The sequence below is a fragment of the Taurulus bubalis genome, assembly GCF_910589615.1.
Source record: "Taurulus bubalis genome assembly, chromosome: 9".
Classification (NCBI taxonomy): Eukaryota; Metazoa; Chordata; class Actinopteri; order Perciformes; family Cottidae; genus Taurulus; species Taurulus bubalis.
In genome coordinates this window covers 20,822,660-20,847,201 of record NC_136597.1, presented here as the reverse complement: position 1 = coordinate 20,847,201, position 24,542 = coordinate 20,822,660, and the positions used below count along the sequence as shown (strand labels likewise).

Sequence of the window (24,542 nt, the reverse complement as noted above, 5' to 3'; positions counted from 1 at the left end):
GGATTAGCGTTCTCACCCTCGGCGAAGAGAACAATCGGTTGAGTGGAGCAAAACAAAAGGCCTCCGTGTTGGTGATGCGCTGTTTTGGATCCTGGAGCTTGTTTTTTGTTTTCTCAATAGCACTCTTTTTTTCTGGCTGAGACAGGCAGTTACTCATGCTCTCTGTCTCCCTTACCTCTTACGTCACTCTTTTCTCTCTATATTATCTGCCTCAAGCTTTCATTTCTCTTTATCAGATATGCCATCCATGCACAAATGCCCCGCTGACCACTTCCTAAATTCCTAAGTCTGACTAAAGTTAATGCTGTCCTTCTGACCGAGCTCAATCTAACAACTGATACTAGTCATTTCTGTTGAAGTAGATACAAGTTCCCTGAGGGCAAAGTATCTTTCCCTATCACTTTCATCGTGCATTCCCCTCAATAGAAACCCATAGTAGAGACAACAAGGTTCATATAAATGATAAATTGAGTTGATGCAAGCGTTTATCCCTTTCTGTCTTAACTTACTCTATCACATGCAGAAATGAGGCAGCTCACACTAGCCCCACCGGAGTCTTCTAGCAATTAGGCAAGTGCCAGAAAAACACATTAATCTAGCTATTATATCTAGCCTTGTTAATTTATAGTTGGGTTGGAGAAGCTCACTCATTAATTGGCTGTGTTGGATGACACACAGCGAAATTACATTTGCATAGATCATTTTTAAATTGCCACCCAACATCCAGCTGGGAGCAATGCTGAGAATACACCCTTTGGTGTAAAGCGTTTGCTTGTTTGACGGCAGTTTAGTGATGAGAGAGAGAGAGAGCAGGCATGAAGAAAAGGTGTCTGAGGGAAGTCGGTGGGCGCCGGGGGCTGCAGGGTGTTTTAAGCTGTGCTTTGCGGTCGCCATCTCGCCCACGTCTCCATACAAGCAGAGAAATTGGCTGTACTCATCGGACCAGGACGGAGATAGCGAGTGGCGGGGGGCAGAGGGGGTGACAGAACGGGCCCCCAAGCCTGGAGGAGAGAGGAAGGCAAGAGGGGAGAGTCGATTCCAATAGGACTCTAGAGTTTCATTCCAAGAATTGAATCGTCAATTTCCATTCAGCCGACCACTCTGCAGGATTGGAAATGAATGAGTGTCAAGGTGCTGGTTGTCCTGGAAATAGAGGTTAGCCCTGGAACAGCGTTGGTGTGGGTGGGCCGGGAGGGTGGAGTGGATAAGAGGTAGAGGAGAAAGAAAGGTGGACTGGAATCAAAAGTGAAATTGAACACAGGGCCTGACCTTGGCGCACTCCGTTTTGCGATGGCCCCGGAGATAATTCCTCTGGCTCGAGCTTCGCAGACTGGCAGCTTTGGTGTGACCGAGTGCGGGCGAAGGGACGGCTGTAATTATCAGCAGAAGGCTCAGGAGATAAAGAGACCGAATTGTTGGCTTCGCTGGCAGACATCAGCGCTATCTCGCACTCAAACTCAACACTCGTCCACGGTCATGGACGAGCGCGTGCACGAGGGTGTCCGCGTCTTCTTACTGTGTGCGTCTGTGTTAGCCGACCGCTGCCGGCATAAACCCAGACTTTGATGTTTGCCCACCCCCACCCCACCACATCGGAAGTCTGGATGTGACAGAATGTCAGTGCACTCACCTGACATGAAAGACACGGTGGCACCTTTAGAGACAAGGTGCAGATGCTATCGCTATGCTGCGCGACCGGCCGTAATGCCACTTCGCTGCTTATCAGGCCATCTGCAGCCTGATTAAAGCAGCTTATTTGTCGGCAGCGGGGGGCTAATTCCCCCTGACCTTTGTTTGTCTGCATTTGATTAGAAACGGTGATCACATGAGCATTCGGCAATTAATCAAAACCTAATCCAACATATAATATGATTTTAGCCATTCATCAGGTTTAGGTCTGCATCACATCATACTTGCGCCTCATCAGGGCTGGAAGAGGTACGTTCCTTAACTTGAAGTGACGACGAGGAACTTTCATTTTGTGTTGATTTTGGCGGTCTTTGTCTACAAAGTGGTCGTGTTTCCCAGCATCAGTCTTTTTTTTTAGAAAAGCCTCTTTATTTCATTGCAGCAGGTGGTCTGACAGCCTGCCTTGCAGAGTCATGGGGTGGCCTCCCGCGTGGTGTCGAGGTTGACTCCCAGTGGGGCCCGGGTGCAGAACCCCACAATTAGCTCCGAAAAGACTAAAACATAACATCATTTTTCTTATTCATATGAATCAGTTTGAAGGACCTGACTTTATCGTGGGAAAAGAAACTATGAGGTGTAGCACTGCCCTAACATTTGCATTAATTGTTTGCTTGGTTTGTTAAAATGAAGAAAATAGTCAGATATGACGTCAGAATTAATCAGAGCCCACAGTGGCACCTTCACAATGCTCGTTTCGTCTAACCAATAGTCCAAACCTCAAAATGATTAAACATTCATGAAATTCATTAGTAAGAAGAAAAGCAGCAAATCCTCACATTTGAGATGCTTAAACTATGAGACATTTGGCATTTTCTACATGAAAAGGGAATTTATTAAAGTAGTTTCCAATTAATTATCTGTCAATCATCTAAATGTTCCAGCTCTTATCCTTGGCTAGTTAATTTTATAATAAAGCATCATGTTTCATTAGCTCTACATGTGTCTTTAAAAAAATGTTAATTTGTAACTAGTAACTAAAGCTATCCAATAAATGTCAGGCAGTAAAAAGTACAATGTTTCCTTCTAAAGTGCAATTCCCAAAAGTCAAATTTGAGGTAGCTGCTCTTTACTTAGCGCATTTACTCAAGTACCGTAATTTAGTTGCATTCCACCATTGTTTCGACACAACCCCTCAGCTCTAAAGGTTTTGATACCAAGCCAGGGGAATAATACACCTCAGCCTCTATAAGTGTACTACAGGGAGCTGTAATGTGTGTATGTGTTTGTTTGTGTGAAATGGCTCCTGCCTTTTTTTAAGCGTCTCACTAATACGTAGAGTCCATTTTTCCAGGATTACAGGTGGTGGTGGGAAGGGAGTGCGCTCTACGTGCTGCTCATTCCAAAAGGCATCCATCAACAATCGCTGCAGCTCCAGCTCCTTATAGCAGCCCCATGGGGAACAGAGCAATCATGGCACAGAAAAGGCTGTATAGTCTGGACAGGATTTTGGTACTCAGCGATTTATTTATTTATTTTCTAACACCGATCACTCTGGCCAGAGTGTGTTTATGTGAGATTTGCAGAATGAAGTTCTCTTCATGAATGTGTGTGAGCAGAGCTGATACAATAAAGCCTAGCAACATTGAATTAACCAACAGCTATTTTGATCGGTCATTGAGATTTTCTTTTATCTGTTGGTTCAGGTTCTCAAAAGATTTGCTCCTTTTTTTTCTGTGTTTTTGAATCAGAGTTTTGGACAGTTGGCTGAACAAAACAAGTCCTCTGAAGACTGTATTTGTGATGTTGGGCTATACAAAATAAACTGAATTGAATTGAAGACGTCACCTTGGGCTCTAGGGAGTCGTAATGATAATTATTTTCACGTCTCACAGAGTAATTACCTAATGGAGAAAATATTCGGTTGATTAAGTGATTATGTTATCCAATGTTGGTGTGGCACAGTATAAAACGCAATATACAGTATATGAAGTATCTGAGTACCCACCATCACATTTCTCAGAGCCCAAGGTCGAATTCCTCGTCCAAAACTAAATTCTCACATTTGAGAAGCTTGAACTAGCCAGTGTTTGGCTGATTTACATTATCAGTGTCTCAAATTACTAATCATTGAAATCATTTTTTTTCCTGTCAAATAAAGTCTCGATCTGTTATATAGCCCCAAAATCCCCCAACATTCTGAAAGAGCTTTACAGCCAGTAGTGCATATGATGCCTTCAATCCAAGGAGAGAAAAAAAGGAAGGAATTTAAATGTTCTGCCTAAACGATTAATTGACTAATAGTTCCACATTCCTTTCCTGCTTCTCTTCCTTTTAAGAGTCTCAGACTAAATAACACACATTCTTTCCCTCACGCAAACGCCTCCCTACCTGTCAGACAGCCTGAACACTTTGGTAGCAGCAGGGACACGGCGAGGGAGTGGAGGGAGGGAGGCTGGCGGTCTGAGTGACAGCACCACTGATCATCGCTACGATTTCAAACTTAATTAACCTGGGCGCCGCGCCACGCGTCCTCCGGCCCGTCAACGGTGAGTGCCGGTTCACTATCTCCTCTGAGATCTGCGGCGATGACAGGAGAAGAGAGATGGGCAAAGGGGCGAGGCAGATGGGAAGCAGTCCCACTAGCATCACATAACTTAACCTGCTATTAAAGGATAATCCCAGTTTGCCTCCACATGACTTACTTACCTTACTTTCACAGTTTGTCATAATTTCTATCGGATATGACAACGCTGTGTTCACCAGAGAAACTGTTGAGACACAAAAGTCAGTGTGAAAAGTAAGTCGGAAGATCCGACGGGTTGTAAACAGTCACCAAAACAACCTCAGTTGGAGGGAAACTTTAAAGTGGCTCGTTAAATGTTTGTAATAATCTGTCTTTGCACTGGAAAACTATGGGAAACAACGTTGGTCGGTCAAAGATGGAACATGGAGACGGTTTATAACCTTCGATGGTTGTTTACAACAGAAATAATTGTACTTTCTCTTCCAAATAAGTTTGGCTAACATTGGGATTGTTTTGTACCGGTCTGATTGGAGCTTCTTGCGTCAAGGAACTTCCTTTTTGTGACATTCAGAGCTGCAACTAATGCTGTTTTTTTTTTTTTCTTTTCTTTTTTCTCATGTGACCTGCTAGTTATGATTCATTGTTTGGTCTTTATAATGTTAGGACATAGTGTCTTCATTTCATCGACATCTTCAAATTGCATGTTTTGTCTGACCAACAGTCAAAAATCCAAAGATAATCAGTTTATCTATAGAGGGGAAAACTAACTAATGAATTATCAAAATAAAAATTTTTGATTTATTAATCAACTAATAATTTCAGCTGAAGTGATGTCACATTTTATACTTCATCAATGAACCTGCTGATTGCTATTGTGACTAAGAAATGTGACCCAAGTTGTATTCAACTCTAATTAGCCTTCAGGAGTTAAAACTTGGACCAAAACATCTTCGGAGCATCTACATGAATACCAAGCTCTGTGTAATAAAAAAAAACCCCATGCATATCATTTGGCTGCTAACGAACCCTCAGCATTTAGTAGCTCAACAAGCCTTCAAACAAAACCTCGGTTGCCCCGTGCTCACTCGCTCCTCAGAGGCCTGACTCAGACTTGAGAACACGGAAGTGCAGACTCAACCATGTCGACAGCAGGAGAGGGAGGTTTGCGTACCCACAAGGGCCTGCGCTGTATTCCCACAACCACCAAGAAATTTAAAAATACCTCGGCTTTTCTGTTTGTCATGCAAAGAGGGAGAGAACCAAGACAGAAGATTGATCTGTGGCAGCGCTCTCTCTCTCGCTCTCTTTTTCCGTCTTTCTCTCTCCTTTCTTTATTAAAGTTACTGTGAGGAACTTTTAACTGGTTATATAAATCAGTGTCAGTTTAGTACCGATGCCTCTATATGGCTGATATAAGCAAACGAGAAGTGAGAAGACTGGCGACGTCTAGTTATTGGTAATGGTTGTCTACGAGGACACCTGCCAGGATTCTGCGCCAAATCAGATGACATCATGCAGGTTCACCAGAAAATCCTTTTTAGCTCAGACTTCAGAGGCTCTGGCGCTAGAAGGAGAGCTCTGCGCCCGGCAGCAGCATCCTCTCCTCTTCCGGCCCCTCAACACCAGCACTGGCTTTTTGCTTCTTCTTGTGGCCTTCTGTAAACATAATCCCCTCTCTTTCTCACGTTTCTTCCCTTCTCTCACCCCTCCTCCATCGCTCTGTCCGTCTGGCCATCTCATTTAAGTCAGTGACATTTGATGTGAAGTGGTGCGTGCCCGAGAGCTTACAGACACTGACTCATAAAAACACACATGCGCAGGGAGGACTTGATGTAGAGGGAAAGGTCAGGGCTACTCTCCGAGGGCCTAATCACCCACTCTCATTGAGTGGCTTTCTCACTCAGTCACACTTGATTGAGTGTGTGTGTGTGTGTGTGTGTGTGTGTGTGTGGGTGTTTGTACATATGTGTGTGCGTGCCTGATAAATGTGATCACTGGTGTGACTTAGTCGGTGAATGTAGGCGAGTGTTAGAGGCATCGACTGCGCCTCGAGAGATGATTGGTGTGTGAAAGTGCGTTTATTGAAAAAAAGTGCATTCCTGACTCGTGAACGTACGAATAGCAGGTGACCGCAATGGGTCAGGTGGCACAAATGCATACGCACACTCTTGCCCGAACATGTGGTGTAATCAGCGGCCTTATCATGGGAACTGTGGGGCTGTAACAGGCTCATTAACTTCTCCCTGAGCCTTTTTTTTTTGAGAGGGAATTGGCCAAGACGAGTGGGCCACACTTCTGTCTAGCCCCTCTTAATACAGTGTATTCACCACTCCGCTTTTGATTCAAGTGATTGTGCTTGTGTGTGTGCATGTATGCGTGACGGTCCTCTTTACCTCAAACCTCCTCCTCTCTGATGTTGCTGTGCTTATTCCCTCATTAGTTGACCTTCAGCGCCGCCCCTTCCTAGTTTTGGTTTGGAGCCGCCGCTAGCAGAGCAGGGCAGCGGGGATTAAGTATTAAAGAGCCTCAGCTGCTCTGCGGCTCCTGTAGCTCAGCATCCGGCCACCGAGGCCTGATAATGGTGTTTGTTTAGCCATTAGTCAGGCCCTGCTTAGCAGCTCTCTCCCCTCTGGCTGCTGAAACACTGATAGATGATGGATGAAGATTGCAGGGTCGGCGGACGGAGGGATGAGTGTAGTGGAGTGGTTTCAATAGCATCGAGAACATTTCAGGGTACTGCACTGAGGAGTGTTAGAGGTAGCCGGAGCAAATGTGGATTTTTATTAATTATCGTGAGAGGAGGAGGAAGTGAGAAGGTGCTCTTGTGTTATGAGTCGAGGTTTTGTGTCGAGGCATACACACATTTTTATCAGACTCTACCCTTCCTTTGATTCTCTTTTTTTCGTCCGACTAATTAAAAACTAGCCAAGTCTATTTCCTTCTGCACGGCCAGCGGAAAGCCCTCCTTCTCGCTGGAAGCTATTTAATTTTATGAGGTATTTTTTTGCAGCTAATTTAGCCATTACCTTTTAAGCTCTAAATGTGACCTTTTCTCCATATGCCGAGGAGAGCTGGCTAATCTTTGGGCTATTACCTGATAGCTGTTAGTCATTACCAAAAGCTGGAATCTTTCTGGTCCTCAGCCAACGCTTATGCCACCACTATTGCAGTACTCACTATTCACACTTGACAAGTGACAGGCACCTGCCAGCCCGACAAAGGAACCATGGAGACTCAGCTGGTAACGTGTGTGTGATTGTCCTCCCTCTGGTCCTGTCTTCCTGTCTCTCGATCATCTCTTCATCCCTCCTGCATTCTTTTCTGAGGTTACCTCTCTCGCTCATTCAGCGCTCACGCCTCCAGACTGAACCAGAGAGATTTCATCTCTCACAGCTTGTGCGCTATTCATACAGGGTCATACCTGTGTTTATTAAAGGAGCAGCTCAACGATATTTGCTTTCTCTGTAAGAGTGAGATGAGTGAGCATTAAGGCTAGCTCTGTCCAAATGGAAAAAAGATACACTTAACAATAACTGTAGAGTTCATCGCGTTGTGTAATACGGGAAAAAAACAAACTGGTGGTTCAGCTCTTGCTGTAATTAGTTCTTGGTGAGCAACAGATGGGTGCAGTGACCGTGGATTTCTTCCACTTCATGTAATCGGGGTAGAGCATTGAAAAAACCTGATATCCCCTGCTGGTTGAGTATCTCCTGGCGAACATCAATTGCTTGGGACCAAGTTTCTAATCTGCTTCTTAAGAGCATGCACGTGCAGGAGAACATTTTCAAACGAGTAAAAGCAGAGCCGATTGGATTAAAGGGCAGATAATTACACGTAATAATTACAAGTAATGCTTCCTAGTATTTAAAGTAATTCCATCTAATTTCAGATTAAATCTGAAATGAACACAAAGTACCACGCTCAGCATTTATTTGATAAATGTAAACACTTTCACTTTCTCAAAGAGACACAAAAAAGTCAGTAGTAAGCAGTGACAGTTAAATTAAGCAAAAATGCAATCAGAACTGTTTATTGCCAGGTATGTTTCACATACGAGGAATTTGTCATGGCGGGTGGTGCATAACATTAGACGATAAACACTTACATTTACAATAGAATATAACATTTAAAATAAAGTGCACAGACAAACGGATGACGCAGAAGTGTAATGTAAGTTTAATGTGAAAGTGACAAGTGTATTTAAACATGAAGTATCTGAGGTCTCTTGTTGGAAAGAAACCCGGAAAGACATCTGATTACTAACCTGCTGCACGTATACAGTAACCACAAACTCATTTCACCGTCACAGGGAGGTTACCAGTTTTGGTAGCATGCACAGAGACCCCACCTATGCCCACCAACCGTGTCTGGCAACCCACACTATCACCAAAGAAGCTACACAGAAGTACATGACAGATGGATAGACAAACTGTAAACCAGATAATAATTTTTTTTTTTCCCGTGATTAAACTAATGAGATACAACGTGTTGATTACTGAGCTTTGGAGGTGTTGGAAGCTGTATATTTTCACATTGAACAGATCCAGGCTTGCTGCCTCTCTCTGCTTCCAGTGTTTATTTTAAGCTTGGCTAAACACGTCCCGGCTCCACCTCTGCACCTACCGCACAAACACGGAATTGATATCAATCTTCTCATCTCACTCTTGGACAGAAAACAAATAGGCATCTTTCCCAAAACTTGTCCTTTTAAGACTGAAGCTACTATAAACAGACATTGGTTCTCCTTGTGCTCTGGTTTTCATTTGAATTCTTCTAAGCGGCTAAGCGAGCAATCACTCACCATAAGATCAGTATTCCCCTTGAAACCAAACTAAAGCCGGGCACTGGGACTAAACCACATTACAAGATACCTTCATGGCTCATTGGCGTTTATGCTGGTGAAGTGAAATCATTATAACCAATAAGGTGTGTAATGGATTCCTTCCCAGCAGTCAGTCTGCCCGCCTGACTTCTTAATTGTTGCTGCATGTGTGTTGCGACGCTGTATGTAAGTGGAGGGTGAGTGTGCGTTGGGCGCAGAGGATCGCCTCAGGGTGCTGTACGGATTAGAGCAGCTGCCCTCCAACCAGAGGAAGCCGGGATTTAAGTCTCTGTGTGTGAGCAAACGTCAAACCTGCTGAAGTGCCCTTGAGCAAAACAATGAGTCATTACCTGTTCTTTAAAGAGTTTGATCTCTGACAGGAGCGAGAGAGAGAAAAAATAAATTCCCTGCAGCCATCAAAGCAACGTGTCACAAGGAAAATTAGTTTTTGAAACGATAAGTCGACGAAGCGATTACCTGATAGAAAGAAAATTACCCAGTGACAATTTTTATATCAATTAATCATTTGAGTCATTTGTCAAGCAAAATTTGTGTAACTTGTCCCAGATCCAGTTTCTTAAAAGTAAAGATTTGCAGTTCTATACATATTAAATGGAGTAATTTGGGGTTTAGACTCTGGTTGAGAACCTCATTTGAGCTTTTTCTTCTTCTTTCTTTTCTGGCATGTTATAGGATATTCACCAATTTATAAAAATAAAAAAAATCCCCCCAAAAACAGCAGATTCATTGATAAGGAAAACGCCTATATTTGCCACCCTAGTTGCGGAATATGGGCAGCGTTTTTCATACGCCACAACAGTGTTTGCTCTCAGATCCAAGAGTGATTCGAGTTGATTAGTGGGCTTGTGTATGCATGCCTGCCCCGACACCTTTTTGTGTGTATTAGCAACCGTCTGGATGTGGCGGCGATGTCGGAGAAGCCATTGGCTCCCGAAAGTAGCTCTTCTCCGCCAGGCCAGGCCGTTTAATCAGGTTCCCTACATCCGCCAGCTGTGTCCACACAGCAAACAGTCACTCTGTCCCGCTGGAGAGCTGCAACATCCAGCTGGGGGCAGGGGAGGGCCAGTTAGCATCGGGAGATTAGCCCAAGCTGCTGCTGCCCAGACATGGAGAGGTTGCGTTTGTGTGTTTGTTTGAGAGACTAACAGAGATTGAAAGATTACAAGAGACATCGAGGTCGGCAGCTGAGAAAGGTACGAAACGTCACTGCACAATTGCACATTTGAATGTGTAGTTTATGTGTGTCCTTGTGCTCTCGTTGCTCAAGTGTCCAGCTGGCGGAGGGGAGATAGCAGGAGCCTTGAAAATGGTGACGGAGCGGTAAACAGACACAGAAAAGCAGCCTATCAGTCCTAATGAGCAAAAGTGCCGTGCCCAAAAAGGATGGTGTGGGAGTGTGCGGCTCACGCTCGCACCCGTGTCTCCTGGTCATACATCAAGACAGACAAACATACACAAGAGGGCATGTCGACACAGGAGGAACACAAGCGCACAGGCGTGAGAATTGGGACACACACACACCACACGGTCTATTAGGAGAGCAAAGTGTGATTCGCACACTCCTTGGGTCACGGGCCAACTTTAAAGGTGTTAGCATATTTAGGCCACAGCAGCTGGATCCCACTGAAATGGACCCTGGCCCATCAATCCCCCGCATGGTGCCATGAATACAATGGCTGTGCCGGCTGCTTTGGTGAGCGTGGTTCTCCCAGTCAGTCAAATTGAAATAAATGAACTGCCAACCCTGACGGCAGGGTAATTGTTCATATGGAAATTGGATTGCCGCCGTCACAACAGCCTCCCATTGCAACTCGCCAAACAGTTTCACTGTAAGGAAGGGACAAGAGCGTTTGTGTGTCAAAAGAAGCGGGAGAGATGGGAGACATGCAGAGAAAGAACGAGTTCTCTACACGCTCCCACTTCATGTTTCATCTTTAACAATGCCGCTCGTTCCTGCCTGTCCTTCCCCTGGGCGGCGGCGGGAAAATAAAGGATGAAGATCCGCCCTTTATTTCCAGCTCCTTGTATGGCTCCTAACCCACGTTGTCATGTTGCCTTGCGCACACTTTATCAGGCCTGCTCAGAACCCTACACACTGCGAGACGCATGGTGCGATTCACTTTGGAGCATTAACCCCTCATCCCCGCCCAGCCCCAAGGGGCCTCTGGGGACGTGCAAGTAATTTAATAGAGGTTCGCTTTTATCAGCGTGTAACACTGAAAGCGGCTTCAATGTGAAGACACCCCCCCCCCCCACATCAATGTCAGACCCTGGCATCTGTCAAAGCCAGCTCTCCGATAAAAAAAAGTGCTGAATATGAATGATCGCAGTATGGGGTGATATACTATTATGTTTTTCGGGGTAAGGCGTCTGTTTTTTATTTATCGTATCAGTTTCCTTTCCGCATCTGTATTAATGAGTGAGAGGGGTACTCGTGCTGGTTCAAAACTTGCCAAGTCAGCAGTTGCGCAAGTATTCGTGATCTAATCATGACACATACACAGACACACACACACACACACACACACACACACACACACACACACACACATATTCTTGTTTTTCCCTCTCTCCTTCCTGATCTCTTGCTCCTCTGCTCAGGCATGCTCGTAGACTTCCTCCTGGTCCTGGTGGGTGTTGTCCTAGAAAGAGAGCGGGTGGTGTTGGTCGAGCGGCATGTGCACTGCCATGCTGGGCTTTCGTGCCCCTGTGTCAAAGAAACACAGCGTGGCTGTTTGAAGAGAAGAGTGTCTCTGTGTGGTCGGAGTAGGATTACCTTGTCAGCACTTCAAGCTGCGCTGGTGCACGTATCGGTGCATGCACATGTATCCCTAAGCCTATGAATCTGTGTGTGTGTGTGTTTGTGTGCACACCTGCCATTTTTCAATTATCTTTCATTTTCCTCTGCTGAGAGCTTCTTTTCCTGTCCAGACGGGTCCTAACTTGTCGAGGGAGGTTGAAAGAGATGGCTCTAAAGTTGTCATAAAATAAGTGTGTGTGTGTGTGTGTGTGTGTGTGTGTGTGTGTGTGTGTGTGTGTGTGTGTGTGTGTGTGTGTGTGTGTGTGTGTGTGTGTGTGTGTGTGTGTGTGTGTGTGTGTGTGTGATGACCAGCAAGCCTACAAAGAAACACACCTTCAGGTGCTATTTTCAAGCCCGCTCATGCAGTACCTCAGCAGTTTTTTTTCTCCCAATATTTATGTTCCCCTTCAACAATAGAAATAAACTGTAGCTGGGAATTATGACTCACTTTGCCGAATCAAATCGTGTCTTAAGTTCATTCACTAAGCGATCGTGTCTCTATTTATAGCGGTCTTCAGCGTGTTCAGTTCAATAGCCCACTGATCTAGAACCAGATAAACACTGTCTATACAGTTTTTCCTCATTTGTCAAGCTATTTCAGATAGATCTCTAAAAATACAACATAGTAGACGCTATCAGGGATTGAATGTAGTCTATCTTTGTGAAACTGGGGTTTAGACAGTCCACCAACCTTTAGCATTCTGTCAAATATAATAAAAAAAGAACACTGAACTGATAAAACGGAATGAATAATCGATACATTGTTTTCAGGTTGTCGGCTCAAGAACCACCTATTTGCTCCAGAGTTATCGCATCATTCTTGTTTATGTGGCTTTTGTGGTCTTTTAAAAAGCTTTTGATGAGGAGGTAACGTGCCGTCTATAACGACGCTTATCACCAGGGAGGAAAGCTCCACCTCTAAAACTACTGATTTGTTCAGCGACGATGAGGATTCAGTATAATCGGCTCAGTTGAATGATTCTATGTAAACATTTGTTCTTTTCCTGTACCTCTAAATGGAAAAATGCAGAGGAATTAGTTGAGATTTCTAAAAGTCGGACGGACTTAATTGATCAATTGTGTCTTGCAAAGGATCACATTTTTCAGATGTGCCAGCTTCATTAGCACATGATGTGTTTCATTATTATTTATCCCAAGCCATTGGAGGCTTCATTAGCTGGAGGCTGAGGCAGCACGCAGCCTCTAAATTTAGCAGCTTTTTATTTATTCAGAATAGCCACGTGTTGGATGCTATGCCCACTTGCCATGTTCTCTCACAGCAGCTTAGAAACATGTTGAGAAAAGAGAGGTGGGCTGGTCTGTGGAGAAATGGGCCTCATTCCACCTGTGTCACCCCCACCAGACGTCTGCCTCTCCTCAGCTCTTTGAAGCCTCTTTAATTCCAGCGTTCAGGATTAAGCCCATGAAAAAAAAGCATGAAAAGTGATAGAGCGACAGGAGGGAGACATCCTCGGAGAGAACAGGCTCCTTTGAAATATGTTAAGAATTTCGTTTGCACTGACCCACAATAAAGAATCTGAGGGATTTTTTTTTTTTTTCCTTCTTTCTGATCGAGGGCTGGCTATAGGATTTGCATGAGTAGAAAAAGGAGTCTTTGAAGTCACGGATGTAAGTGGAACTGGAGTTTTCTGAAACCTAAATGAGCGCCTCGAGACATTGTCCTTGCATTGTACATGACAAACGGAGAGAGTTGCTTTGTCACAAAGTGTTTGATTGGAAGTCAAAGAAATCAAGAAATTTCTTTTAGACGCCATTGACATAATTCACCTTTCGTGGACTCTCTCTGTGTGCGGTCTGTATCATGGCCAAGCGAAATTGATAGAAATATGGATATTACAGTTTTTGGCGGATGGCAGACTTGCTTCAATTACTGTCCTTATTTACAATAACAGCCAATATTTGGACAGTATGCTCTTCTTGGTTGTTTGCAAACAGAAAAAAAAAACTCTGGAGAATTAAGCAAACAGCTGTTGTTGTTTTTTATTTTATATCTACAGGAGCTGCTGATGAAGGTACAAAACACTAGATTTTCCTGTCAGGTGTTTCCGTAAACAAACAAAAAAGCACATTATAGGTCATGTGGCATGTCTGACTACCTGAACCTGTCTAGACAAAACTGTTTAACCATCAACAGACTGTCAAAAGGAGAAAACACTCTTTGGCTGGTGACTATACGAAGGTTGTGACTTAAAAAATAAGAAGTAATTCTCAATCATAATCTGCGTTTTTACACAGTAGCACTTTTCAGAAACAGTAATCCATGGGAAAAAAAAGAGAATCATTGAAAAAAAAGGTTTAATTGTGGAAGAGGTTGGAAGCCAATACATGTGGGTCAGACACGTCTGACGTTATTGACACCTCACATTTCACACCCTCAGAGCACATTTGAAGTATTGAGCCCAGAAATGACACCTCGGTTATCACAAGTGGTGCCTTCAAGTGTTGACTTTATTTTGGCTTAAATAATTTTTACTGTGATTTGTCATTCTACCTTAAGTAGAAAGCCACCCACATCCTCGCTCTAACGTCTTGCACGTTATTGCCAAAAGGCAGCCCTGCCCTAAATACGCCCAAAGTAAGGCTTTGTGAGGCTCACTTTTACAGCTAAAACTTTATTACTCAGAAATTGCCTCACAGAGGGGTTCAAGTCTCTGATCATTTTTAAGGCAATTTCATCTGACTTTCTGTGAACATTTTGCAATTTCCCACCACTCTTTGTCAGTGCAGCTTCACTGCGTTTGTTTATGTTGTCAACATTTTCCGGCTGCGAGAACGTTTTGCAGTTTATGCAGTTTTTGTAACGCTTCCCTGAAAGCTCAAACATTAAAGTGAGTTATTGTCGAGCCTCTTAAAGCTGACACATGTTTGTAATTGTCATTCAACCTAGCCGGCGGATCTGTCTTTGTAATTGAAGTTTGTTACCTTAGAGCTTAAACAGTCGTTCACGTGGTGTTCCTCTTATTTTGCCCACCCCTGTAGTGTGCATGTAAACTTGAATTTTTTAAAATTTAAACAACATTCTTCTTTTGTCTGCTCCTCTTCGTAAAATCTTGACATGACCCAGCCCTTCCGCACGATAAACGCTTTTCATTGCACCACTTCAATTGTAATTGAAATATTTAAGGAATTGAAAAGGGCACGGTACATTTAAGCAGTTAAACTGGTTGTGGGTCGGAAGAAGGACTAAGGTATTAAATGGGAAAAGAAAAATAAATTCAGCAAATCAAGTAGTCGGCACTTAAAAGCTGATGGGAGTTGCCAATGAAATGAACAGGTCCCCCTCTGGGTAGAGGTCTAATCAGTGGACACCCCGCTTAGTCCGGTGAGGAAAGGCAGGTTAACATAATGAAACACAACTTTTGTCGCGCAACCTCCTTGAAGTGTCAACGGGGGGTTTCTGTTTGACAAGTTTGCCTGTGGACTCTACTGGCGAGGTGTAATAAGAAGGAGAATACCGTTCAAGCTGGAAAGCACATGCAAACACAGACGCACATTTGCTGTGTGGGCAATAGCTGCGTCAAAGCCTTCTGCAGTTCCATATTTACCAAAGCCTGGGCAAACAGCAGTGAGCGAGGACTCCACAGACACCTGCTGTTAGACAGTACATGATGCTATCATGTTTCCTGAGACAAAACGGTGTACTTCCTGTGAACATAGTGCTCGAAGGTGTTGTTGACGGGAAAATAAAAAAGGGAAGTGCAAATGAAGTTGGAACAGATCCATGGTTTTTAAATAGGCTTTTATTGTGTTATGGTTTGATAGCGCTATGCCTTAATCGTTCCTTACTCCCCCCCCACGAGCAGTTGTATTTATTCACCAGCGATCATTTCTGATTCTAAGTCAATTAAATCCAAATTAACACAACCTCAGAACTGGAGCAGTAAGTTGAGTCGCACCCAAAAAGCTGCACTACACACTATTTCCTTGAGCATACAGTAGCTTATATAAACTATCTGTACTTGTCGTACGGATAGTTTGTCTCTGAGAGTTCAGTCTCATAAATGAGAATTGTGTTTATAGTTCTTAACGAATAAAACAAATAATCATTTAAATAACTCAACAGCAATGCAACCATACAACATTGTACTTATTGCCAAATATATTGTCCCAAAATAAGCAGTTCAGTGTTTTGGAGCAGCTTCAGAAATGGACAGATAGCTTAAATTCTTTCCAAATACAATAAAATTATCTGCATGCTTTTAGATGTGCTAAAGAAGCATTGATAAACTAATTATTGTAACTTAAGCGAACCAACCCTTTTAAGAGAATACTTCAACATTTTGGGAAATACACTTGTTAGCTTTCTTACTTGGAGTCAGATGAGAAGATCACTCCCACATCTGGATGGTAAAAAAGAAGTTGGAGCTAACTTCTGTACAAAAAGTGAAAAGGCTCTACGTTCAGGTCTCCTGAATCCAATTGCTCAAGTAACGCTGCAAGAAAACTAATAACCGCATTTACCAAAACTTTCTTTAAACCCTCGTGATTGGGCCATCTGACTGGGCCACGTGACCAATACTTTGCATGTCTAAGTGTGTGTGTGTTAAGTGTTGTATGTTAACCACAAGCCCACTCTACACTGCTGTTTTCGATGGTTAATGTACATTTACGAGTGCATTTAACTGCATTAATAATGAAACACCTCTCTCTTTCTTTTCTCTCCAGAGATGGCAAGCTGGGTCTCCCTCCTCCTCTTTCTCTTCTGCCAGCCATTCTCACAAGCCCAGGAGGAGAGCAGCACCATCCCCATCCAGGATTTCACCTCCAAGACCTCCATCAACAATGTGGTCCAGGACCCCCAGACCGGTCGAATCTACCTGGGGGCGGTCAACGCCATCTACCAGCTGGGGCCGTCGCTCCAGCGGCAGGCTCATTATGAGACAGGCCCTAAAGAGGACGCCCGGACCTGTACGCCTCCTTCCTCCACCTGCCAGGACACGAAGCCCATGGCCAACCTCAACAAGCTTCTGCTGGTCCATCCGTCCAACGGTTCACTCATCGTCTGTGGCAGCCGCTACCGAGGAATCTGCGCCCTCCTCAACCTGACCAACGTGGCAGAGCAGCTGTATTACAGTGACAATAAAGGAGAGAGGACTTACGTGGCGAGCATAGAGGATAACGTGAACGTGGTGGGCGTCATGTCCACCTACTTAAGAGAGGGTCACACCTTCAATGTGTTTCTTGTTGGTAAGGGCTACGGAAGCCAGGACAGTACAAAACTCATCAGCACTCGAATCCTTCAGGACTTCCGAGATTGGGTCGTGTTCGAGAGCATCATCGAGGCATCCACGGTGCAGACGACGCCATTTGTTCCCAAGTACCTGCATGACTTCCGCCATGCCTTCAAAGAGGAGGGTTTTGTGTATTTCCTCTTTTCGCGGACACTTGATGGTACGGATAATAAAAACATCACCTTTGTGTCTCGTCTTTGCGAAAATGACTACCATTACTACTCCCACACGGAGCTCCAGTTAAACTGCGGCCAAAACCAAGATAACAAATACAACAAAGTTCAAGCTGCGTACGTGGCTTCTCCAGGAAAAGAGCTTGCCCGAATCATGACTGAATCGGGTTTGTATGGGAAGGTCGTCTCATGGAGCAAAGTTCTCTTCGTGGTGGCGAGTCCCGATGACGACGTCAACGAATCGGCGCTCTGCATGTACCCGCTCAATTCCATCAATGAGCGTCTGGGGGACCTCATCAGCGCCTGCTACAGCGACTCCGGGAAAATATCTGGGTTTTCCGCTGTTGAAATCCCCTACTCATCTAAAACTGACTGCACATCAACAATTCCAGTAAGTGCTTCTCTTGTGTCCGTTTTTTAAAGTTTAAAAAAATTAGTTTGGAGTAACAGATGTGAGTGGGATATGTTTTGAAGAATCCTCTCAGCGTGATCAATAATTTAGTGTCACTGTTTACTTTGTCTCAAAGTTTACTTTGTTCTGCAGATCTTGTTCTCTTTCAAGCTCTCGTTCTGTCTCACACATCTTCCCTCCTTTCCCTCCTTATATTTCTCTATTCCCAATTCCCTCAACTCATCCAGAATTATACCATGTAGTGGTGGGAAAATCACCATAATCTTTTCATAGTTTACAAACCTAATGAAGATGACAATGTAAATACAAAGCAAATATAACATTTTAACATCTAATACTATCACAAACTTGTAAATCACCTCATAAAACAAGCTTTTAAAAATATGTTTTGCTCTTTACAAAACCATATTGAAAATGCACCTACAACGCAGGTGATTCTCTCTCATAGTCTTTGGATTAAAGCGTTCTCGTCATCCTTTTTGTTTTCTCTTTATAGAAAAATACGTTGGACGAATACAAGTGTGGTGCAGACTTTCTGCCTTCCCCTCTGGCCAGCAATCCGAGATTTGCCTTAAAGGCAAATGCGGTTTGGACCCATTTGGACTTGCTGACTGCTGTAGCCGTCGCTGTGGAGAATGATCACACCATCGCCTTCTTGGGAAACACCCAGGGGGAGGTCTTCAAGGTAGAGTTGTACTCTTCTCTGCTCGACTTAATGTTTTTCTACCTTTTTGAACATTTAGTCTTACCTGAGGGAATTAAAGACTTCATGTCTGATAGTGCTACTTTTTGTCATTCAGGTGCACCTGACCGAGAAGGGATACCCGTACAGTAAGGCTCTTGGCGACACCATGGGAGAGAAGGTCAACAAGAACCTTTTCTTTGATCTCAGTCAAAGCCACCTCTACATTACCACAGAGAAAAAGGTGTGTATGTCAGGGCCCTTTTGTAACACACATCATATATAACACTTGTCTCTGGCATGTAGGTTACCCCACGTTTTGGCAGCGAAGAACAAACAGATAAGGGTACAAACGAGGGGAGATTGCCGACTAGTTAATTGGTGGCGGATGTCATTGTTCTCTTGGACAGATGAAAAAAAATTGAAATAAAAAGTGCTAACATGGGTCACCAAATATACTATGTGTATAGTCTATGTCTTGAGCTATGGGGGGAAATCAGTGGAGCAAAAGTAGTAATACCAAAATGTAAAAGTGAAAATATTATCAGTAAATTTCCGTAAGAATCAAAAGTAAGAACGGTCCCTTTTTATTTTTATGACAGATGCAGTAATGTATAAGCAGCAGTTTAATGGTGTAGGTAGTCGATGTGGAGCCAAGTCTACAAACCTAATACTGTTGGGCACTTTAATCTATAACGCCGTCTCATATTTTATAAGATGATTGCACTATATGTAACCTGATAATAAGACTGAGTTGCAATTTAATTTTCTCTGTTTGAATTGCTGAAGAACTCTGAGATGTGATTCAGGGCTCTGGAACGAGGCTAGATGATAATCTATAAAAGTTAAAACCCTGCCTATCTGCTGTCCTGTCAAGCACATGTAGAATAATTGAACATAGATGCTTTCCACCACTGGGTACAATAAACATTTAGCATGCAGAGAGGGGCAATTGTTTCAGTAATTGAACATGGGGAACAGACATGAGACAGGAAGTCTCTGTGCTTTGACAGGATGTGTTTTACTCCCACTCTGCACACCTTTCTAGCCGTATTTGAAATGCCCCATATTTCTAGCAGTGTCTCCTCTAAGGTGCACTGTTTGATCATATTTCATGTTGCTATGCTGCAGATAACTAAGGTGCCAGTGCAGACGTGCCTCCAAAAGAAGGACTGCCAATCATGTGTGGAACTAAGGGACCCTTACTGTGGCTGGTGTGTCCTGGAGGGCAGGTGAGGATCACACACGCACTCAAAAATGCATGCACACAGCGACCGACCAACACAAACACCCACGCATGTAATTCCATCTGTAAAACACAGCAGGGTATTTGTTCTGTGTTTTATTGCAGACACTTTTAGTACCCCTTTGTGTGTATATTCCATCTCCTCTTGTCCGTGCAGCCGTAAGGAATTAAAGCGGTTTGTCAGCCTCATGCAGCGAAGGCAGTCTGTGCAATTTACTCTCATCGGCCTATATTTATCAGGGGCTTGAGGGTGAAAGGGGCGGTATGTAACATGTATTTTACAAGGATGTGAGCAGGGAAGAGAAGAATATCAGAAAAACTGTTGTGTTCCTGTGGAAGTTGTTGGTGCTCTTATTCAGAAACAATACATGTTCTTTGCTCAGCTTTAAAGCTTTTTAAAGCTGATTTATTGATCAGTCGATCAGAAATTAAACTGCGACTATTTTGATCATATTTTCACTCATTGTTCAAACAAAACATCTGATGATTCCAGATTGATATTTCTGCTTGTAAGACATTCGATGACAAGAACTTGCGCTCTAGGACACTGTGACAGCCATTTGTCTCTGTTTTCAGATGTTTCATCGACAAAATGATTAATTGATGAAGAAATAATGATTAGAGGAATAGATAATGAAAATAATCCTTTGTAGCGGGCGGCCCTATTTAACATGTTTGCTTTTCTCTCTTCACTTCTACATCTTGAAAACTATTTAATGAACATTAATATATTGTGTGCTCCTGTTGGTTTTCACGTTATTTACATCATCTCTGTCTGTGTTTACTTTTTATTCCCTTTCTAGTGTGTATATTTTTTTGTATTGTGCTATACCTAGTTTTTTTGTTATTCAAAAGTATGAATTGTATGTCCTTCTATGCAATCGTATGCAATATAGTATTATCAAATCATACTGTACATTGTCAAATGTTTTTTCACATATTTCACACTGCAAAACCAGATTCCAATGAGGGCCTTTAGTGTTTTTTATAACTATATCTTAACTAATCCTGGAAGTCTGCACAGACACTGCTTGAAGTCATTCGGGCATGAGGTGGTTATTGAAAGAAGCACATTGAAAATCAGTTGGAGTCCATAGGCTTTGTTTTTTTTGAGGCCTTGTACTCTGAAAGCATCGGGAGGGGGGGGGGGGTGTGGAGCCGAGGCTGATGGGAGTTTGTTCATCCTTCGTCTGAAGGTGTACCAGGAGGTCTGAGTGCCGACGGGCAGAGGAGAAGAATGGCTGGCTGTGGAGCCCCAGGCAGCAGTGTGTCAAGATCGTCTCCTTCTATCCCGCGAACCTTTCTTGTAAAAAGACTGAGAAGGTACTGCGCCGCTTCTCCATCTCACTTTCTCTCTTTGTTCTCTGCTTCTCTTTCCGTCTCTCTCGCTCTCCAGAACGCTCTTACATGCCCGTCACACAAACATGCACCGCCTGAGAAATAAACTTCCATTTCCAGTTTCCATTGTGAATCAGAGACCTCGGGCTTGAGGTCTTCCTGCCTCACTATCGATCCATCCAGAAAACTCCAAACTAGCTTATTATAACCGACCTGGCTGATTGTGCTCACAGTCTGAAGATGGATAGCCTCTCCTGTGCACTTTTATTTTTTCATTTCTTCTATATCTCTGTCCCTCCCTTTCTCACTCACACTTGTATATCCACAAACGGCAACCAATCAATCTCCGTCTTTGCAAGGAAACGGCTATACAGAGATCAGAATCACACACCGAGCAGCGAAATGAATTTCATTTGAAGTGATATTAAGGTATATTAAATTCTGTGTTCAGGTGAAGATCAACATCCCCTCCCTTCCTGCGATTGGGCTTTCTGATCGTTTGCTCTGCTCCACTAAGTCATTCAACAGTGAAGGCACCATGTCGGACTCTGGTCAGGTCTCCTGTGATCTACCCAACCCTTCATTTATACCACATACACCTGAGGACCAAGGTAGTGCCTTTGTAATTAACATTCTCTCTCTTTAATACAGCCTATTTAAAGGCAAATGTCTGTTGTTCTTTATTAGAACCAAGGTTGATTGTATCATCAATGGGCAAAGCAGGTAAAGCGGGCAAATAGCCTCAGGGTCTGGGACCCGGAGGGGCCCAAAACGCCTCAGGTTTACAGCATGTCAGCTGGTTTTGGTCATTTAATTAATTGTGTATTTGTCTGGAATTCGCACCAATGATCCTCCACCACTCACTAAGTTGGGTCATTAGCGAATCTTGTGGCCTTGTCTGATAGAGGCGTATTATTTTCCAAAGCTTTTTGGGGCTTTATTATTTTAGTTTAGGTAGGTTTAAGGCAGAAAAAGGTAACACCTGCACACTTATTTCATGCCTGAAATGTTTTAGTATTTTTTTTTTTACTTTCTATGTACTTCATGTATGTATGTATTGCATTAAAATTGTTTTATCCTCCTGTTTTTTTGGGATAAACCACACCTGCCATTATAGAGCTTGTTTGCCTGTTGGTGTGCGTAATGAATGACTATGGGTGCGGTTTCCACTTTCCAAACATTCTGACCTGATGAAAATCCAAGTCGGAAAACATAGTCATTCATTTGTGGCCTGGAGTAAATGTGCAGACGTTATATTGTTGAAAACTAATGACATTCCCATCAGCCTCGGCAGTACTTTGTGTGTTTTTAAGTAATTAGCAAATGTATTCACGCTAACATGCTGAACTGAAATGCCGAACATTAACTGGTGAACATCAGCATCTTAGCGTCGTCATTGTGAGCATGTAAGCATTTAGCTTAAAGTACATCTGTGCATAAGTACAGCTTTACATGGCCACGAGCATGGCTGTGTAGACTCTAAGTCTGGTTACATGAATGCATTAATACATAATTAGTATCAAGGAAGTTGAGGCCCTGCTCTGCCAAAAAATGTTTGAGAATCATATCTTGTTTGTCAGAATGTGTCGTCCATCCTGTGCTGTTTTGTCTTTTCATGAACAATGGAAGTCTTGAAGATTCAGAAAGCCTATTTTAACCGTTGCTTTGTCCTCAGACTTTGTGGCCGTGGCCATCCGGATTTTTGTCAACGAGACCGTGGAGCTGGCTACACGGGAGTTCAAGTTCTATAACTGTGCTGCCACAGTGAGGAAATCCGAAAACACACCGTGAGTCAGACTCTTAATCTATCAGTTCTGCTCTGTCACTCACTGAAAATACACAGTGACACTGAACACAGCATCAACTGACAGCCTTGATGTAAATGTATCACCGTGCATGAACAGATGAGAGATCAAGGCTGTGTTTGTAAATTGTGATGCATGGTAATTTTGAATGCACCTCATGCATTTTTTTCTCCTCCTTTTTATTACCAAGCTGAGGAAATTGCCTCAGTTTCCTTTTCATTAATCAAAAAATGAAAGTCGATTGCGGCATTTTTTTTTCTTCCCCCCTCCTTATTTTTTTCCTTATTTCTTTCATGCCAAAGAATGCGTGATAAACGAGCTTTGCTTATTTGAAGTTACAGAGATCCATTTCATTGTCAGCAACATGGATTTTTTTTTTTTTTTGCCGAACGCTCTTTGATGAGTTTGCATGTTTTAAGATTTTGTTTGTGTGTGTGATTTAACGTGTGCGTGCGACTTGCCTAATTATATGCCCGTGAAAGCATTTTTCTCATTTTTGTTTTTCATTTGTCTATTTTTCTGTGTGTCTGTGTGTGTGCGTGTGCGTGCGTGCGTCATCAGGTGCATGTCATGTGTGGCCAGTTTGTGGGGCTGCCAGTGGAACACACGCGACCACATCTGCAGCGACATGGACGAAAGTGAGAAGGGTCCCAACATCATCAAACACCGCCAGGTGAGTCTTAAGTCTTGACACATTAATGGCATGTCAAGGAGTTTCATCTCTGATAGTATGTGTGGAAAAAGTGTAGCAGAAGTTTTAAAAGACACATCTAATCACCGCACGTGTTGGGATGCATGAGCGATCCAAATTTCCCCTGAAAATTAATAAAAAACTCAAATTCCGGTATCAGCTGGCACCATCTTGCATGACAAATACTGTAGGGTGGAGGATATCAATTTATAAGTGAGCAGATGTTTCAGCGATACACTTATCTGTAACCGCAGATGAGGGTGTCCTTTAAGTGATTGGCATATTTAAAATGTAAATTATTGAAAGTGAGAGTATCTGATTTTGTTTTGATGCTTTCTCAGGGAGCCAAGTGTCCTCAGTTTGAGAATCCAGATCCTGTGCTGATCCCTGTGGGCTACAAGACTCGTATCAGCTTCGAGGGGATCAATTTGGACCTCTACGAGGTAAAGTGATACAGAATTTAAAACATTCCTGGAGAACTAACTGGCTCTTTTTAAACATTTATTCAGAATGGCATAAGGCCCGGTGAGCCGGATTGATCCCAATTTTTAACCAGTGCATGAGGTGACGTAGTGGGACCAAAAAGTACACATTTTGGGAAACTCTATCACGATCACAATATATCACGGTTTGAAGTGAGCTATTGCTTTTATAAAACAAAGAAAAGAGCCAAGGGCTGGAAGAGTCTACAGTACAATATAGTCTTTTACATGTGTTGCTCAACAGTGGGTAAACAAATTTAGGCGCATTATAGAAGAGGAATTATCAAATAAAATCCACATATATTAATCCGCCATGTTTTTTTTTGGGTTCTCCAGGGTCATGTTTTCACGATCGGCACTGAACTGATGAGAAATACGGAAGAGGAGGTCAACTTTGAGGAGGGCCCGTTCTACACTTTCAGCGGCTTCAATGTGAGTATATGACCCTCAAAATGACCTTTTAATATTTTGTTCCTCGACTAACATAGTTCAGTTTGTCCTCCAATTGATTTTTGATTTTCCAGTACCGAACTTTCCAAACTTTCTATGAACAGAGTTTGTTTTTCAGCGTTACAAATCAAGTCACCCTTTAGCAGTCCCTTTAATATTCTCTAGCTCCCTCTAATGGACAGACTGTCCTTGCTGGAGTTATTTTAACTGCATCT

General features: G+C 43.2%; 1 protein-coding gene across 1 annotated transcript in view; it reads left to right on the top strand.

The window, feature by feature from the left end:
- Positions 1–16,484: 16,484 nt before the first annotated feature.
- Positions 16,485–24,542, top strand: part of plxnb2b (plexin b2b) — a gene marked incomplete at its 5' end in the record, with an annotated part of 34,474 nt that continues 26,416 nt past the window's right edge. Inside the window, 10 exons of the mRNA XM_079223981.1 lie at positions 16,485–17,612; positions 18,130–18,318; positions 18,434–18,559; positions 19,447–19,547; positions 20,758–20,884; positions 21,351–21,510; positions 22,575–22,686; positions 23,266–23,377; positions 23,737–23,838; positions 24,214–24,309. Coding sequence (XP_079080107.1) covers positions 16,485–17,612; positions 18,130–18,318; positions 18,434–18,559; positions 19,447–19,547; positions 20,758–20,884; positions 21,351–21,510; positions 22,575–22,686; positions 23,266–23,377; positions 23,737–23,838; positions 24,214–24,309 — 2,253 coding nt within the window. The remainder of the gene's footprint in view (positions 17,613–18,129; positions 18,319–18,433; positions 18,560–19,446; positions 19,548–20,757; positions 20,885–21,350; positions 21,511–22,574; positions 22,687–23,265; positions 23,378–23,736; positions 23,839–24,213; positions 24,310–24,542) is intronic.